General features: G+C 43.3%; 2 protein-coding genes across 3 annotated transcripts in view; both read right to left on the bottom strand.

Annotated features, from left to right (window-relative positions):
* ZNHIT6 (zinc finger HIT-type containing 6) overlaps positions 1–8582 on the bottom strand; it is a 55695-nt gene extending 47113 nt beyond the window's left edge. The window contains exons 1-5 of the mRNA XM_055724488.1: positions 8441–8582; positions 6220–6285; positions 6025–6131; positions 5854–5939; positions 4350–4453 (exon numbers count right to left, since the gene is read on the bottom strand). Coding sequence (XP_055580463.1) covers positions 4350–4453; positions 5854–5939; positions 6025–6131; positions 6220–6285; positions 8441–8505 — 428 coding nt within the window. The 5' untranslated portion in view covers positions 8506–8582. The remainder of the gene's footprint in view (positions 1–4349; positions 4454–5853; positions 5940–6024; positions 6132–6219; positions 6286–8440) is intronic.
* A 1173-nt stretch (positions 8583–9755) lies between these two features.
* COL24A1 (collagen type XXIV alpha 1 chain) overlaps positions 9756–19727 on the bottom strand; it is a 147578-nt gene continuing 137606 nt past the window's right edge. For both annotated transcript variants that reach the window (XM_055725022.1, XM_055725023.1), the window contains 7 exons: positions 18107–18142; positions 17989–18015; positions 16825–16890; positions 15906–16074; positions 14444–14553; positions 12864–13079; positions 9756–11206 (listed from right to left, as the gene is read on the bottom strand). In XM_055725022.1, coding sequence (XP_055580997.1) covers positions 11060–11206; positions 12864–13079; positions 14444–14553; positions 15906–16074; positions 16825–16890; positions 17989–18015; positions 18107–18142 — 771 coding nt within the window. In that variant the 3' untranslated portion in view covers positions 9756–11059. The remainder of the gene's footprint in view (positions 11207–12863; positions 13080–14443; positions 14554–15905; positions 16075–16824; positions 16891–17988; positions 18016–18106; positions 18143–19727) is intronic.

The raw sequence follows: 19727 nt of genomic DNA, 5'->3' as shown, positions 1-19727 counted from the left end.
GGTGTTTAGTATCTACACCTTTGGATAATAATGCCTTTCTCATCTTTCTTAAGTGATGAAGATTCAGGTCAAGTAAGTGACTAGATTATCTTGTGGATTTTTTTTAAAAAAATTAAATTAAGAGAACACTCAGGAACGTGATGATTTCATCCTAGCTGCCTCCCCCAAACTCCGTCTTCCTAGTGCCAAACTGACTTTGCTGCACTTCTAACAGCAGCACATAAAAGACGATGTCTCCGTTTTCTTGAAACTTCATCAAGCTAATTCCTGGATTTGATGTATAAACAGCAAAACTGAAATATTTCTACTGAAAGTTCATACGTTCCCTAGTTACAGTAAACAGCAAGACAATCAATGAAGGAACTGAAGTGCACTTCCTCTGTAACACATATGGTCTTCTACCAAGGGGCCTCTCACCAGCAGGACGTGTTACTAACCATGTGTTGCAATAATCAAACATGCTGGTCCTGAACTGAGACTCCTGTGTAAATCAAAGGGACACTGTCAAGGCCAAGTAACCCAAACTGTAATAATAGAACTACTGTCCTCTTTAACTTGTGCAAATAAACAAGTTTACTATCAGATTCACTATAAGAATGAAACATTTTGGTTGCTAAAGCATAGAAAAAAAATTCTCAGGTATAGAACTCAGTCAGTACTCATCTTCACGAGGGGATGTTCCGAAAAGCTACTGATTTATTGAAATGCATGGCTATCCTGCTCCCTAGTCACTCCGGAGCAGCATTTCTTTGCCTGGGAACTTACTTTGGCAGGTCCCCAAAAGCAAGCAAAAGTACGTACTAAGTAACAACTACATTCAAGTTTAACAGCTCCAACAGTGTTGCATTAGCTCAAAATCCTGCTCAGATAACTCCTTTGTAAATTCTCAAGATTAGCAACACTTCGAACAATTATTTTAATTATCCCTATCTAGCTAAGGATTAGAGTAGACATTTTAGGGCTTTCAGGTGTACCTCAAAGTAGCTTCTGTAACACTGCTGAGCTCGACTGGTGCTAATCCCAAATCCCCACACTGTATTTTGTTCTCAGAATTAAAGAGGGATAATGGAAGAGATTCCTTCTCCCACATATATCACCTGATGGAATGCTCCCAAGCTGCAGGCGGCCTCACACCAGGGAGGAGACCTGTGGCCCTCTGGCCCCTCTTGGTGGCAGGGAGAGCTAAGAGGGATTTTGTCTGGGAGGTGCTGTGACAGCTGGGAGGAAGCAGGGTGGAGGTGCCTGTGGCAGCGCAGGCAGCAGGGAGGATGGGAGCAGGGCAGCATGGACTGCAGAGTTGAGGGAGCTGCAACACCCCATGTCAGCGTCTCACCACTGTCATCGTCTCCTGCCAGGGAACCGGGAGCTGTGGATTTGCAAGCTCCCTCACCTCTTCCCATCTGACCCAGCTGCTGCCCCAGCTTTCATCCCAAACAGGTCACATTCTCCACCCCTTTCCCAGAGGCCCCCTATCCCAGCAGGCCACCCCAGCTCCAAGGCAGCAGGCATCCAGAAGGGGAACTATCACCTCTATTGGAAACTATGGGCACCACAGGAAAGGTAGGTGAAGCAGCACACTAAAAATAACTTGCAAGTAAGGCATCCTAAACCATCTCCAAGTCAGATGTCCCATGAGTTCACAAACTGGACTCAGACTCTACTTTCTAATGACCCTCCGTTATCCTGATATTCAATATTATGAGTTAGTCTAATCCATGTGTTGCCCAGCATTGGCACATACGCTTTCACAACACTGAATTTAGTCAACAAACTAATGGAGACCAGGAAATGAAGAGTCTGGTTAACACATCCAAACAACCACTGATCTGTCCTCCAGAGGTGGCAGAGGATGACACAAGAATACATCTTGTACTTCCTAGTTTTGGATTACTTTCATTCCCACCCTGTACAGCCTAACTGTTGGCTCACATGGAAAGCGTGACATCATGAAGACGACATCAGAGAGTTGGCAGTTTTCCACACACATATGTTGAGCAGTTTCCAAGCTCCACCCTCTGGAGCAACCTCTCTACAAATTTTGACTGACACACAGTATGAGAAGGGGTTCAGATCTACAGAAGAACAGACACACCAGACCCTGACCACTGTGAGGTCTTATGCTCATGTAACGCAACTATTTGCACAGCTCTGCCCCATTTGAATGTAATACTCAAGAAAACGTTACGGGTGTCATGAAGTCACACAGGATAGGCAATAAATTGCTGATACTCACTGGTTCAATCAAACCTCTGTCCATTTAAGGAGGGTAATCAGAACATGCCAATAAAAAAAACAAACCCAAAGGTTAATTTTTAATCTGCGCTGCATTCAAACAGCCCACTGCTGTGTGAGCAACAGTAGCAGCAAGAGAGAGGAAAAATGTCCTTTGTGTAGTACTCACTGAGCACGTTCCACACCCCTGGGATAGCATTTACAGGAAAGCGATGGTTATTTCCTATCCTCTCCAGAACGGACAGCATTATCGTGTTCTTTCTGATGGGATGTGGAAGTCCCAGAAAGGCTAGCATTCCAAAAAAACAACAAAAATACCCCAGGACTTTATGATTTAAAAAAAACCCAACCACCAACAGTAAGGCATTCTCCCAGCCAGCCTGTGAAATATTTTCATGCCTAGTTGCCAGTAAGTCACCTTTCTTGCCCCATCCTTACTTTTCAAATCCACTTTTGTTAAACAACATAGAGCGTATAATACACATGAAAGCATAATGTGCTCAATGCTTCATCTGTTCCTGATGCAAGCTGCACTTCAGTATGCACCCAGAAAGGCTTTCTGGAGAAAAAGAACTGAAAAACATGGTACATGAAGGCGAACTTCTGTCAGCACAGCATTGTACCATGTCCAGGATCCTCCCAATAATGTCAAACCTCCCTGTATCTGTGCCTTTTCTGTTCTTCTGTCCTTCTCTTAGCTCCCAGCATCCCTGGGTTTTCTGCACTTGATCTGGCTCTTAAAGACAACTCCTTACCCTGTACTCCTTAAGGGCGGTTATGTTATTTTATCCACAACATTAAGAAATTCCCCAGGAAAGTTAAAATCAGCTCTAAGCCCGAGATAATTCAACAGACACAAGACACCTGCAAAAGGCAGAGCATGTGGCCAAGGAAAAGAAAGTCAGCGTAGAGGCCTCTGCTCACAAGACTAACATCTGCCAAGGTTCAGGGCTACCACCTGGTCTGCTCCAAGGGGAGAGCCTCAGTGATGTTTAAATTTGGGGTAGAGAGAGGACAAAATGCCTCAGATTTCCTCTTTCCATTGGTCCACCGTGGGTTTTCTGTAGCAGAACTGACAGAACAAGGAACTTTACAAGGTTACACTTCTATTTTATGCCTTATGTTCTGCTATAAACTAAGATATCTGCAAACCTCAAAAAATATATTTTGCCCCAGAACAGAAGAAATTATACAGGCCAGTCTGCTGAGCAGTTCTTCAGCAGGTTGTTTTTCACTTTGTCAGACAGAGACACCAGGTGGCGAGTCAGTGCCCAGCCTGCAGCACCCCGCTTGCCCGACACCCCACATGGCATCCCGCTTTGTACATCTTGGGGAACAGAGGGGAAATGCATCCTGCAAGCAGAATTTGCCACCAAAACTGAGACCATGAAGAAAACAAGCAGAGAAACTATCAGAGTAGCTGGCTCCCAGCAGATCACTGAGCTTCTGAACCTAGACCTGTCTCCTACCATAATGAAATAGTTTGGTTTTTAAATTATTTTTACTATGAAAACACTTCAAAATACAAACTCTGCGTATCAGAGAAAACCCACAGAATGGATAAAGGGAAGAACATTTAAAGTCTCCTTAGCCTTTTTCCAGAATTCTTATCTGTCTGTCTGCACTTGTCTCTCTAAGCTGCACTGTACCAAGCATCCACATCCTCCAGCGTAGTAACCCCTAACACGGCACGCAACAGAGATAGCTGTATTGGAGGCACCTCCTCAAACTTACAATCAGCCTTTTCAGAAAGAAGGATGTTTGCAACCATTCTACATGAATCCTCTATCATAAACATTTCAAGAAGTATTTTCTTCTGCCATCAACAGAACTCAGTGTTGAAAGATGGAAAAACACAACAGCACTGATTCTTCCTCCTGTTACTCAATGTTGGTATTTGTCTAAAATAAAGCATGAATTGCATAAGCAGTTAAACTGAGCTCAGAGCCTAAAAAATTAAAACCTAACGGCATGAAATATTAAATCTAGATTGCTTTTGTAAAAAACCTTACATCTAACAGATCTTACAAGCAAGCACATCAGTATGAATTTAGATCTTCATCAATATGCATTCAGTGAAAACAAAGTATTACTGACTGTAACCAACCAAGACTCACATGCAATTGAAGGTGGTTGAATTTTCTCTTCTTTTTGTAAATCCAGTGGGCAGCGTTCTCAGGTCAATATTACACCTTCGAGCTTTATTTCTCAAGCAATATAACTATTTAAAAAAAGTTTTAAACATATTCGATTAATACATTCAAAATCTGGAAGTTAAACAATAAAAGAGTAATGCTGACAGGAACTATGGGAAAATTGCACAAAAGGCCACACTGAAAGAAGCACTTTCTTGTACTTTTAAAATAACAGAATGAATGAAAAAGTTAATGAAGTAAGCCTAGAAATACCCGAAACATTTTCAGCTGAAGTTTTTCCGTGGTTAAGAAAAAACATGCCAATGAACTCTCTACAGTAAAAGTTATTTTTGAAAAAGAAAAAAAAAAAAAGTTCTTTTTCACATACTGTGAAAGCCACAGGCAGCCATTGTGGGTGCAATACCACCCAGGGAGCTGGTTTTTGCACAACAACCCTGCTAGCAGAAGGGATGCACAAGCACCATCTCAGCCACTCTGGCAAATTCTGATTTGAAGGTAGCACAAAGGATATCATCCCATAAACATGCTTAGTACCACACCCTAAAAACTGCTACCTACGTAGCATCGCACTGTCTTCAGCACGTTTCCAAAACATCCTGGTGATAAGTAAACACACACAGAATATGAATTCAGACTGAGAGAAAGCTGGATTCTTCTCAATTTACTTTGTTATCAGCATGAGTTCCCTCCAACTGAATTTAGTGCTATATTTAAAGATGCCTTGACAAGACTGGAAAACAACATGGGCCTGATGCCTTTCTGTGACATATCAGTACATCAATGTATTTTTGAGCAAATTTTGTTTTTCTGCGGGGTATTATTGCTTGATTTTTCTGTTTTAATTTTGGTTCTTGGTGGTTTTGTGGGTTTTTTGCCTTCTTGATCTTAGTCTTTGCAGTATATCGTTATAGGACTTAACAAAAATGCCACACATTTCAGTGATCGCGTTAATGCTCTACTGGATTTGGAGCAGTTTCAACAACAATCCCCTCTCACCCTGAGAAGGCTGGCTTTTACTTCATTGTTGCTTAAGAGTTATTCTTTGCAGAACTCCAGTTGTCTTCATTTGGTGTATGGAGAAGCATGTAATAACTTCTAGCAATTAATAAATCCATTGTTTACCTGAGAAGTTTGTTCCTAAAAATTCAAAGAAGTTGTGGAGATGGAAGGAAACATTCAGGCTTTCTTAACACACAGCTATCATCCAACAGCAAGAGTGGTTATGCATCGGTTTAAGAATGTACACTGTTGGCAACCCATTCTTCTAAGCAACTGGACATACCCATTAGTACTACTATTACATAAACCGAGAGACTTCTTTTGATTTCTGGCTCTAAAATTCAGGTCATTTGTACATTCATAAGGAAGGTATCAGCTGTGAAATCTGGACTGGGACTACCTCAGTGGGAATTCAAAGGTAGTCAACATTATCTCCAACAGATCAAGCTGCTAAATTAAAACTTACAAGTTTTTTTGTTGCGGGACTATGCATAGTAGGACGTCTAGCAGCAGCATCAGCTGTCCTTCCTACATCTTCCAAGAAACGATAATCTGAAGATAAAAAAAGAACAAGGAAAAATGTACTGCTAACCTTGTGAAAACCATGAATTTTAAAAAGCACAAAGTATACTCTTACCACTCAAAAGGTTCAAGTCAGTAAATTCGTTTACAGAGATAAACGCTGTTTTATCCCTGACTCCATTACAGCTCAGTGCAAGCTTATGCTTCTTTACACACATCAGACTGAAATGACAAAAATAAAAATGTTAACACACTGCATTCAGCACGAGTGGGGGGAAAAAACCAAGAGTTTAATTCACATAATAGATACCTGCACGAATATTTCATGCATCGTGGACATCTGTACTTAGCTTCCTCTTTGCTACATGTTTCACACCTGAAAGAAGTAAAAAGTACCTCTTAATAAAGTGGCATCTTCATGCCTAAGTGGCTCGGGAAGGTGCCTCCTCAACAATCAGGCACTATGCCAGCAACCAGCGTTTTCAGGAAACGTTATCAGGACTGTGAAAGAATAAATGCAAATACCTGGATAAGAGAAGGTGACAGACAAAATACTGCAAGCTACAGGGAATATCTCCAAACATACGCAGAGGTCTTACCTATATTAAACCATAGTGCAGATGCTTGAAAGAAAAAGAGGAAAAACCCCATGCTACCTGCAGAGCTGGAGGCACAGCAAGGCTGTATCGGTTTACGCTTTGTGCCCTCGCATCACTGCTTTGCTCCGTTTACATCACCTGTCACATGCACGGTACCACGCTGGCTTATAATGCTCCCAGTTTGAGGCAGACAGAAGACAAATGTTGAGGAATCACACTAAAACCTGAACGCTGCATCCCATTTTAGCAATGAAACAGGAACCCCCTGACAATATTGCCAGCAAACCTACTGCTGGCTGTCAGCGGTGCAAACCCCTGAGCCTGGGAACCTCTCTGGCACAGCGCGTACATTTTATGACTACAGCTAAAAAAATCTTACCTCATTCAAAAAAATTCCTCGACAACTACAGATGTGATAATCTCCCTGTTAATTAGGCTGTTGCCACAGATGTTTCTCCTATGCTTAGGAAAAGATTCTTGATACATTAACTGAACCACTCATCACTTTTCATTTAACTCCAACAAACGGGGAAGACAAACACCCCCTCACCCCCAGTCAGTAACATTTTTAAGAGTGGCACAAGCTACTTTTAACTACTAGAGGAGAAATGCAAGGCTCGCTGTGCTGCCCCGCCGGCAGCCGCGGCCCAGCAGGGCGGCAGGGCAGGCAGGCGGGCAGGGCAGGGCAGGCAGGCAGGCAGGGCAGGTAGGGCAGGGCAGGTAGGGCAGGGCAGGGCAGGTAGGGCAGGTAGGGCAGGGCGGGCAGGGCAGGGCAGGGCGGGCCGGGCAGGGCGGGCCGGGCAGGGCAGGGCAGGGCGGGCAGGGCCGGGCAGGGCAGGGCAGGGCCGGGCAGGGCAGGGCGGGCCAGGCAGGGCAGGGCAGGCAGGCAGGGCAGGGCAGGCAGGGCAGGGCGGGCAGGGCAGGGCGGGCAGGGCCGGGCAGGGCAGGCGGGCAGGGCAGGCCGGGCCGTGCAGGGCGGGCAGGGCAGGGCAGGCGGGCAGGGCGGGCAGGGCAGGGCGGGCAGGCGGGCAGGGCAGGCAGGGCAGGCGGGCAGGCAGGGCAGGGCGGGCCGGGCAGGGCAGGGCAGGCGGGCAGGGCAGGGCAGGGCGGGCAGGGCAGGGCCGGGCAGGGCGGGCCGGGCAGGGCAGGGCAGGCGGGCAGGGCAGGGCGGGCAGGGCCGGGCAGGGCCGGGCGGGCAGGGCCGGGCAGGGCAGGCGGGCAGGGCAGGCCGGGCCGGGCAGGGCAGGGCAGGGCGGGCAGGGCCGGGCAGGGCAGGCGGGCAGGGCAGGCCGGGCCGGGCAGGGCAGGGCAGGGCGGGCAGGGCAGGGCAGACAGGGCAGGGCAGGGCGGGCAGGCAGGGCAGGGCAGACAGGGCAGGGCAGGGCGGCCCGGCAGCGCCACCGCCCGGCGGGAAGGAGGCACCGCGCACCGCCGGCGCCACGCGGCACGGGCACGGGCACAGCACGAGCGCCCCGCGGGCTGGGGAGCAGGAGCGGCTCCCCTCAACCACGACCGCTCTTCGCTCGCTGTGAGCCCCTCCGCGGCGCCCGGCGCCCCCCAGCGGACCAGCGCCGCCCCGCAGGCCCTGCCCGGCGCCACGCGGGCGCTGGCAGGGGCGGAGACGGAGCTGCCCCCGCCGGGCCCCTCGCTGCCGGGAGCGGGGCCTGCCCCGCACCGAGCGGCAGCGCCCACGGCGCCGGGCGCCCCTCTCCATAGGCGGCGGGACGGCGCGGCGGCCGCGGGGCAGGGGGCAGAGGGCAGCGCCGACGTCCCCTGGGGCCCGGCGCACCGCGGGGGGCAGGCCCGGCCCGCGGCGCTGCGTGAGGAGGGGCCGGCGCAGCCTCCCCCTTCGGCGGCCCCGAGCTCCCGCGGAGCTCCAGGAAAGCGCTGCCGAAGCCCAAGAGGCGCCCCCGCCGCCCGCCCGTTCCCTACCTCTGCAGGGACATCTTCCGCCCCGCCGGCCGCCCGGGGCTCCCGCCGCCTCCCTGCTCCGCCATAGCTGCGCGGCACCGCCTCCCCACACGCCGCACGCCGGGGCCCAGCCGCCGGGGCGGGACCGGCCGCGGCTTTTCCTGGGCGGCGGCGCCGCCTGGCGGCCCCCGGGTGGCGGCGGCCTCGCCCCGGCGCGGCGGGGCCCTGCCCGGGGCAGGGGGACGGGCCCCGCTCCCACCCGCCTCCGGCACCCCGCGGCCCTGGCAGCGTCCGCCGGCCTCCGGGCTTGTCCCCTCCTCTCGGGCTGTCTCACAGCCCCGCTTCACAGGTGCTCTTTAATGCATTTTTATCCGTGAACGGTATCCATAACAGGGATAAAAGGATTCTGACAAAGACTCTCTTAATCCAGCTCACGGCTTGCTCTAAAATTAAGGGTAACCATGCAGGTGACCACCTCAGAAACCATAAAAAAATTAATTGCAGAGTACATGTACTTGTTAACGTTATGGGGACAAAATTGTACGAGGTGTCCTGCGAGCACCTTCAGGAGCTCAGGTGAAGATAACCGCGCACGGGAGGCTTTCCTGAGTGCCCTGTCCCACAGGAGGCTTTCAGCCAACCTCTGACCACCGCACCTCCTTCGACACAGCACGTTACTGTCTGTCAGCATCCCACGGCACAGGTTCGTTGCGCCGTCTGCTCGGGATGTGCATTTTTGCCTCACTTACAGAAACGTACACGTTTGCGTCTGAACAGCCTTGTAAGACTTCAAGCTCTTTGATTTTAAAACACAATTCCTGAGACATGCTAACCTAAACCGTAAGTCCAGGCTACAAAGACTTTCCAAAAATAGGGCAAGGAGACTAACAAATATACGTGAAGCAGAACATTTTCTAAAAGACAACATTCTTAGAAAAAATAAATAGCCCCTTCGTCACATCAGATCCACAGCCAAACTAAGAGCAAATGTGAAGTGACACTGTCAGAGTGTAATGATCTTGAAAATGCAAAAAATGGGACATTTTCTTTAACCATCATCATCACTGTCATCTTGCTTTGCCTTTAGTTTTATCACATGTTGTCAAAGAGAACAAAACTGATGCTTTGATACAAAATGTAAAATGGGTTGTACGTGTACGTTACCTTGTAAAAGTAAACACCATCACTCTCGCAGTTTTCGATGGCATGAAGCATGTGCATTTCCCCTTGCTAAAAGAAGCACTGCCACCTAACAAGCACCCTTCTAGAGAACTTTCATCGTAACCAAGAATGAACTATGCAATATGAAACACAACAGTAAAAGACAAAAAAGAGATAGCTTGGAAGCTTATTTTATTATACTTCGGTAAGTGTGGTTTCCTGTGAATCAAGACAGTTAAACAAGCTGAACGCTCCCCTGCTCCCTCATGTAGTTTGGTATCACCATGTACTACTGAGCACACTTTGGATTGCTAATAGATAGAGGCGTATCATTATAAAGACTGCTTTTCCTAATGGTAAAGTTGTTCTTTTTTTAATAAAAAAAAGATGATAGAACATTTTAGACTTAATTTAAAAAAAAAAGTGATCTAATAACTTTGCAATAAATGGAATTTCTAGGTTGATGAAATGCTGATTATAATTTAACAGCAGCCATTCGGAAGACACGCTGTAGTAGATCTTTTTCACAAGTTACAAAATATATACACAATATATCATCTTAAGATGCCTTTGGCATTAGAAATGTTAACTGAAATACAGAATCTAAAACTCAAAACTACTGTAGGTAGCTCTTCTAACAACAATTTTTACAATGCCTGTAAAGCTGACTTTTCTGACTACATGCATCATATACAATGTGCTGTCTCATATACCACTTCCACAACAGTACACAAAAATATTTTAAACAAGAAATCCTCATAAATAATGTTTTCATTGTAGTGAAGTATGTGACCAACGATTTAAAATAAGTACCTTTACAACAGAAACATATCCTGATGTAACCAGCACATACAGTCTGAAAGATAAAAAGGGACTCAAATAATCTCTGCTAAGGCCACAAGCACCTTGTGTTATGAAGAGCACCAAGGCAACATGGACAGGAAATGCGAAAGAGGTAGTGTGCCATCTGTTAAGATGCATGTGTCCACAAAGGACTATAATAAAACAATGTTTCAGAAAAGAAGACGTACTGTACTGTGGCATAATTCAGTTTTCACATATAAGCTATTGCACATTTAGGAGCATTAGCCAGTATTGCTCCTTAGTATTGTATGTCTCCAGCTTTCCTCAGGATGGTTTCTTTGCAGTGCTGTTAAAGAGTTTGCTAAGAACACTAGAGGTCCTGAAAAATTCCATGTTCAGATACTCAGTTCCAGGAAATTATGCAAGAAAGCACCAACATTTTTTTTTTAAAATACTTTATGAAAATTGTTGTAGTCTCTTCTTTTTTTTCTTTCTTTTCCTTTTCAATACCATTTCTCCTTAGGAGGAAGTCTTTTTCTTCCTGAGGTTCTTTAAGCACACTGTTTAAAATGATTCTTCAGTTTCCTAGTAATTTTGCCTGTAGTGGATCATTACTTTTGATTCAATCTATGCAGCAATTCCATGTTGATGCAAAAAACACCCAGGACAGAAACCTTAAAGGAAGCACACTGAACCACTTTCTATGAAGTGCTGCTGTCCTGGTTTGAGATGAGGAAGTGCATTAACTTGAACAACTGGAAGCTGATTAGTATCCTGAGTGTGAAAAAAGAACTGTGTCTTATGCCAGCTGCCATCTTCAAACTGCAACACACAGAAGCAGAGTATTAGATTCCTATCAAAGAAAAGCTTCAAAACTCAAATGGAAATTGTGCTTACAGAGTGACAGGAGGAGTAGTGTATAGAAACATTTCTTCTCTCAGCAGTTCCTAAATAAACTATGCAATTTTACAAATGCCATTTCTCCTACGCGATACCATGGGCACTCCTGGCAAAACTGTAACTGTAAAAAAGGCCAGTCCAGTATCCAGCTGGAGCTGATGCAGACACGGTGCAGCACAGTGCAACACGTGCTCTGGCTCAGAGCAAATCGCCTGTCACTTTGCAAGCAGCCCTGGATTCATACAGACTCAGATGTCTTGCTAAAGTCACCTCCAAATCTGAACAGTAGGTCTCAGACTATGAACTTTACGAGCACTTGAATGACTTTTTAGGCCCTTGACGAATAATGATAGGGAATGAGAGCTGCATTTTTGACATGAATTTTGTATTGTTTATTCTAAGCCTTTAAAAATCTCAGTAAATATTTGATATGCCATAAAAATCATAAAATAACATTATAACATTGTCTGAGGTTGGGAGTGTTTTGATGTTTGCAATCACTGCGTTCCTAAAAACCATCAAGTACAGTGGATCACTGAAAAGTCAAATCCCTGCAGAGAGGGAAATGTGTGTGATTCCGTACAGCACATAGTTTCCCACAGAAAGAGTGACAGACCTCGTAGAATCTCAAGAAAAACAGCACTTCTCAATAGTCACCACTGTATGCCTTAACTTTTCTTGGCATTTAAAACAGTCCCAAACAGACCAGGAGGTGGGGAGAAGGGGCTTCAATGACCATACCTTATCTGCGTGACCCAGGCTACAGCATCTCATTAGTGTGCGATAATAAAGTTTGGAAGCATAATGGCTTCAAACCACTTTCTGTCTTGAGAATAAAAATCTCACTCAGCAACCCTGTATCAATATGGAACCACTCTCACATCTTTCATTACTGTAAAGGAGAGCTAAAAAATACTGAAAGGGTAAGGTGCCCTGCTGCTGTATTTCATAGTGTTCTACCAAGACATTTACCAAATGGTTCACATCTTGGTGAGCAGCGTAATCTAATAAGCACGAGATAAGCTCTTCTAATTTTTCCTAAATATGAATATGATTTAATGTTTTAGTTAGCCATGGAGTCCCTTTCCAATCATTATTACTTTATTAAATAACCAAATAATCTACTTATAGTCAGTGAATTCCAAGATATTTAGTAGCTGTCCAAAAAATAATTTCCAGCCTGTTTTGACCTGAGATTTTGTGTTAGATAACCTCAACAGAACTCTCACTGAAGCCTGAATTTTCATTTTGAGAGTAACTGTTCCTAAAGTTTCCTGGAGGACCTCCTTACTTCTGCTCTGGTATCTCTCCCGTGTCTTAGTAGAGTCTAGAATTACATGACACTCAATGTGAACAGCAAGTATAGATATCTTCTATTGCTGCAATTGCTTTTACATTTGGACAGATGTTGAATTTAACATCAAAAGATTGGCAGATAGACACGTATGCAGAACAATATAAGAAGTAAGCTTCACAGGATGTGAGTCTAAATGATTGTTATTTATTTGCAGAAAGCTAATAACGTCTAAGTAGTACCTCCATTATGGTTTTAATAATGCTAGTGCTAAAAAGTATTTACCATGCATTCATCCATAAGCACCTTCGGTTCAAGTAGCGTATTTGCTTTAAATATCTGACCATTCCATCCTTGGAAGCTAACAGACGTTTTCTGGCCACCTGCTTTATTTAATCCCCACATCGGTGTGTTCAGACAATGAACTGTGATGCTATGGGTTGCTTCTGAGCTCAGTAAATGAAGGAAGTTCATCTGTACTTTTCCGATGCCGAACTCCAGCTAAGTTCCAAGAGAAATGCATAGTTAGACTTACAGCTGGACTATGCTGAATGGCCGCAGCAACGCAAAGTGACACGCGCGGTGTTCAGGCATGGGAGCATGTATGCATGTTTATACATTGGGACCAATGCCAAAGAGCATGATTTGTATTTTTCAGGAGAGCTTTTAGGTTCTATTATAGAGATTACTTTAAACAGAAGCATTCATAAGGACATTTTCAAAGCTTAAATACAAACATTTGCTAATGCTTACAACATTGTTGAAACACAGCTGGGCAAAACCCACTGTTTTGAAATAAGGAAACTGAAACAAATAAATTTGTGATTCAAACAAAGATATTGTCAGCAGCAGTGTTTTAACTGCAGCCACATCATCCTGCTGTTTAGTCTTCTTCGTCTACAAGTTCTGGCAACACTTCCATCCCATTAAAACTCCCAAAATTTGTAAGCATACTTTGATTTTAGGCATAAAATATAGTTACTCATTACTCAACAGTAATTTCTCCAAGACTAGATCATATTCATGGATTTTCCAAATGTCGGAATGTGTATGGGAGCTTTATGGCATTTCTGATACTCTTCAATGACTACAGTATATATGCAAAACTCCACAAATACAGAATTTCTGTTCCCAAGGGTTCAAGGACTACATGTAAAGAGGAGTGTGAACTAATCGTGTAAAGGGAACCAGTCTCTGCCTAATGGCATTTAAAAGTAGCAAATGTTGAAAAGTAGTCATAATTTTCTCCTTCCCATTGCAATGACCTCAGCATCTCTATACTTAACTGCCTTGAGTGATGAGGGCCTATAGCAATAGGACGAAGGGGAACGGTTTTAAACTGAAAGAGGGCAGATTTAGATTAGATTTTAGGGAGAAATTCTTTACTGTCAGGGTGGTGAGACACTGGAACATGTTGCCCAGAGAAGCTGAGGATGCCCCATCCCTGGCAGTGCTCCAGGCCAGGTTGGATGGGGCTTGGAGCAACCTGGTCTAATGGAAGGTGTCCCTGCTGATGGCAAAGGGGGTTGGACTCTTCCAACCCAAACCTTTCTGTGATTCTATGAGTTACTAATGTAGCTTAGAAGCATTTCAGGCTTATTTTTATGCCTTTTATAGAAAAGTATAAAGCAAAACAAAATAATTCTATTGGCATTCTAAGGCGAGTAAATAAACTAAGTGAGAGTAACACTAACATATACTGTCTCCAGAAAATCTGTAACTTCTGTAACAGAACGCACAACATGTCCTTCCATGGAGATAAACATTAAAAAAACCCTGAAATCTAACACCTTTTTGTGTGTTAAGTAAATAAGCATTCATTTGTTCAGAGTCCCCCCCGAGAGTCTCTCCGAAGCAATGCATACCTTTGTCACAGACAGTGGCATTAAACATGTCTGACCACCTGCAGTGAAGTTGCAGAAAACTTCAATGGCATCAGAAGGACATCCAATATTTGGGTCAATCCAGTATTTTCCTATTAGTATATAATCCCAGATGGAAAATAAAACCAAAATATAATTGTTACTAAACAATTTGCTAAAATAGTCATACTTTTTGGCAAGTATTAGATCATGTATTATCACCATAGCTCCACCAGGAAATGAAAGAAAAGGAACATGAAAGCCCCTTCACTATTATAATTCTACTAATAACAGATACTGAGCAAAATTATCATAACCATTCAATTCTGATAACATATACGATGACTTTTGAATACTGTCATAGTTTCAAAAATGTTTTCTCTTTCTGTAGCTAAATAGTGAGAACAAATGGTATTTCCAGTCTGCTCTTTCTGTATTGAAACTTAACTTTTTTTCTTTGAGCTTGACTTTGTACAGAAGATATATTCAGGAATGTAAAATACCAATCTGCATTCTCTTGCTCTCATAGTATCTTGACGATCCTTTCTTTCTCCACTTTCTCCCATCAGACACTTCTACATGGCATATCCTAGTGATGGCAATGAGTATTTACCATTGTGAATCCATGGAATTTGGTCCAATAAAAGAAACTGGACATACACAAATTATATCAGGATTTAGCTTCCCTTAATTTATGGTTAAATATGGGTGAGCCTGTGCTCTACAATTTATATGGGTGTGTGTAATCCTCTGAAGTGAGGACTGTGTCAGTGACCTTCGTGGCCCTAAAGGACAGATTTATTTAGGAGAGCACAGTTCTAATGTGGATTAGGCTCATCTCTAGGAGAGTATTAAAGAATTGATCCACCCTTATATATGCCATAGAACAGCAATTTCCCTGTAACATCTAACTTTATTTCCCATTTTCTCCTTTGCTTGTTAACCCTAATACTTAATAATAGGGATATTTACAGGTATCTATTATTTTATTAGCCACTCAGAAACTGAATTATGTCACAGTATTGACATTACAGGTTTAAATAATTATCTTGGATTTGAAATACTGATTCAGGATCTTCTGGGATACAACTACTGTCAGTGTATCTGACAGCAATAGTGTATTGTATATGATTTTCTCATTAGGAATTTAGAATCTGATCCACACAAAATTCATTTATCTGTAAATACTTGGGAAACTTTTAATCACAAAATTGGATTCTGCTTCAAATTTTCTGGACATTTTTGTTTACTTATATATATAATCTGTCTCGATTAGATAGCCACATACTTTCATCTTTAAAATTCAGGATTTTTATCTTAAATATAGATAGCTCTGACAGACACACTGTAGCAGAATATAATTTTTAAATCTACACATTAGAATTTTAATGTAGAAAGTAACATTTGGAAGCAACACATTTCAAAGCCTAGCTGTGTTAAAGGTTTAATGAAAGTGGACACTTACCATCTGACACTTTACGTTCACAGTGAAGCAAATCCCTGCAGATGCGTGCTGGGTTATCCCGTGTGCCAAGAGGGTTCTTGATGCTGTGCAGTAAATTGCTAAGGTAGTGCAGCGTTTTGAATATCTCTGTACCGTGATCTAGTAAAGTTACTTCAGTATTCTGGTATTTCTGCCAAGGGCCATTAGCAAATGCGTTACCACAAAGAAGTATCGCAACAATAGTAAAAGTCAAATGGCCATTGAATAGCCAGACAGAAGCAAAGTATTTATAATGCATGCAATCAGCCATACAAAACGGTAAGAATAACATATTCCAATAAACAAATTAGTACATTTTATTAAAATTATAATAACAGTGAAATTACAGGCAGATTAAGACCATGCAAATATGTCATTATGACATGTTGACATAAAAATGTGGATACAGGAAAAAAAAGAAAAAAAAATAGTGCATTTTTAAAGTACACACAGCCGTTTCAGATATTGAATGGTGACATATACTCTTAGGCTAAACCTAGAAAATATATGCAAATGTACTTGACTTCACCCATGTAGGGAATTTTCTTGCAATCAGTAGGACCACACAGTTGCATATATGTCAGTATTTTTTGAATCAAGGCCTAAATGCCACTGTCATCATCTATGGATGAACAGACACAGTCTGTTATGGGTGATGGCCAGTAAATTTCCATTACTGCCAATCATGACAAAAAGGTAGGATCTCTGGTGTTTTTCTTAAATTCATTTCAACTTTATCCTATAAAACCCAGCATGTTTAATCCTATTCTACAGTAATTACTTGCTATCCATGATTCATTTAAAATTAAGTCTTTGTAAAGAAGCTCTATTCTGTCGTCAAAAAATGTAATTATACTTGCATACCCTGTATGACAGTGTAAAGTACACTGATATATATTACCTCCATCTGCAGTGCAGCATTCGACTCAATCAAAGCTTGAACAGCAGCATCGATGTCCACTTGCTTCTAAAAAATACCCAAAGAAGATTTTTCAGAATATAAAAAGATGAACAGGAATATTCTAAAATGCAGGTATTAAATTCTTTGAAGCACTAGAGCAACATACATGATAGCTTTGTTATTTTATCACTTTAGAAAGTAATTAATTGTAAACACTTACTTTTAAAATAGGATCCTCCCTTTCATTTCCAAAGAATGCAAACAAGCATACAGAAAAAGCATATTTGATTTTTATTAGTACCCCCATACACAATTTAATGCTTATACTCCTGGAACCTGGAAAAAAGATACTATAATAGTTGTTACAGACTAATATCCCAACTTATTCCTCCCAGCCATTTAATTTATATACTTAAGAAAACCAATCCAGGTACATGTGAAAGGTGTTATTCCTTTACAGAGAGAAGCACACAAAGAATATCTCAATTAGCCATCGGCAGCTGACTGATCAAAGTAGTCCTCATGACGCATGAACAAATACTAAGACAGATAAACTAGCCTCTGATGAAGAAAGCCCATTGCTTGTGTATCTGCATTCTCTCCACTTCGTGTGACATATATATCAGACCCAGACATCAGGTTTGCTTATTTTTGAAGAATTAAGTCACCCACATAAGCATCTAGCTCTTGCAGTTTTTTCTCAGACGATACATATCATTGCAGCTTTACGACACTTCAGCAATTGAGTCTGTCCTAACTGGCACAATCGCTTAACAAACTAAATCTGTGTGTGTGTATGTGCGCACACGTATATATGTATAGAACACCTGGGCCAGAAATAGCACAAGATTTTCTGTTGCTGTCTTTCAGAGTGTTCAAACACAAGAGAAAAACCTTTTAGAGTATGGTGGAGTTAACCCATGTCAAAAGTATGAGCATGTCCCCGAGCGCTGCCTGGTGAGGGCTCAGCAGCGTGGCAGAACAGAACTGACAGTGTAAGATGGAGCACTCAAAAAATGTAGTGCTGTAGTGATGGAAGTTGTAAAAAAATGTATTTGCATTTCATGTGCAGTGATGGAACAAGCAATGCATTTCAAGAGGATCCTGCTACTTTCACTTTCAAAAAAGGACTGTGTTGCAGGTTACGGTTGCTACAGAACTTACTCTTGGTCCTGGTGGTCCAGGTGGTCCCTGAAAAGTGGGATAAACCAGATATTAAGTGCTTTGTAAGTTTATATAATGCAATCACTATAGAAGAATACATATTTTTTTATGCACTTACAGGTGGCCCTGGATGGCCCTGAGGTCCCTGAGGCCCCTGGAAAACACAATGGTTACAGATGAACACCTCGGCTTTCACATTTATGTATTTTTTTAAATCACAAAATGCCACAATATGTACAATGAAGAAGATGTGATACTGGTTTTGGTAAAGCTGTAGATTATTAAATTACCCCTGAAGCAGCAGTGTGCTCTGGTGGCCAAGAAGGCCAGTGGGATCCTGGGGTGCATTAGGAAGAGCTGGCCAGAAGGTCAAGGGAGCTGATCCTCCCCTTCTACTCTGCTGTGGTGAGGCAGCAACTGGAGTGCTGTGTCCAGTCCTGGGCTCCCCAGTTCAAGAGGGACAGGGAACTGCTGAAGAGGGTCTGGCAGAAGGCTACGAAGATGACGGGGAGGACTGGAGCCAACTCTTTTATGAGGAAAGGCTGAGAGGGCTGGGCCTGTTGAGCCTGGAGAAGACTGAGAAGGGATCTTATAAATGTCTACAAATATCTTAAGGGCGAGTGTCAAGAGGATGGGGCTGGGCTCTTTTCAGTGTAGCCCAGTGACAGGACAAGAGGCAATGGGCACAAACTGCAACACAAGAAGTGCCACCTGAATAAATATGAGGAAGAACTTCTTCACCTTGAAGGTGACAGAGCACTGGAAGAGGCTGCCCAGGGAGGTTGTGGAGCCTCCTTCTCTGGAGACATTCAAAACCCACCTGGATGCAATTGTGTGCAACCTGTCCTAGGTGAACCTGCTTTAGCAGGGGGTTGGACTAGATGATCTCCAGAGGCCCCTTCCAACGTTCTGTGATTCTATGACTAGTTGCTATTGTCAAAGTACCATGCTTTGTTAACATGTGAATGTTCCTGTTAGTATTGCTGGGTTGCTGGTTACTTGTTTATTCAAGGACTTTTTATATTAAGGGAACAACAGAAGTCATACAAAGGCTTATGTGGCCAAAATGTACATAGTCTTAAACCTAAGTTTTAGGGTTGCCTTAGGATTGGACACGGGCCCTCCCCCAAAACAATAATTGCATATGAATTATCTTTTCTTTGAGCAACTATTCACATTAAGATGGAATGATTATGAATATTTATTAATATACAGTGATACTTGTGTCTCTGTTAGATTCTCACCTTCAGTCTATATACTCAAGCCTCTAGGAGCTGCTGTAATATGAACAATAGCAAGAACAATGACAAGGAAAAGAACAGATGGCAGTGCCTTGATACGAGCAAAAGAGACGAAAAAGGAATGAAAGGCATAGGCCAACCTGCACCACGTATTAGTAAAACCTTTTAACATAACTGAGTTAATTTAAGCAAAACATTCTTTAGCTAGTGTTTCTTGTACCAATTATTCAAGCACAATAAGCTGTTCCAGCAAAAGCCCTCTTACACCAGTATGGTCACACTAGTACAAAGTCTCTGCCAAAAGAGAAATAATCTTATCTGACATGGTCATGCTGACAAATACTGCAAAACTGATCTAGTCAAAGAGGTATTAAGTTGTAAGTCACTTAACATGGTAGTAAGAAGTATTCCTGCTGTGAGATTTCACAGCAAGACCTGTGTGAGTGCCACTGCATGCTACAACTGGTGAACTTGGGCTGTGCTTCAAGCTGCCACCAG

This window comes from Falco cherrug, chromosome 12, assembly GCF_023634085.1.
Source record: "Falco cherrug isolate bFalChe1 chromosome 12, bFalChe1.pri, whole genome shotgun sequence".
Lineage (NCBI taxonomy): Eukaryota > Metazoa > Chordata > Aves > Falconiformes > Falconidae > Falco > Falco cherrug.
Note: the sequence above shows the minus strand (reverse complement) of the source record. Positions and strands in the feature narration are given on the sequence as shown.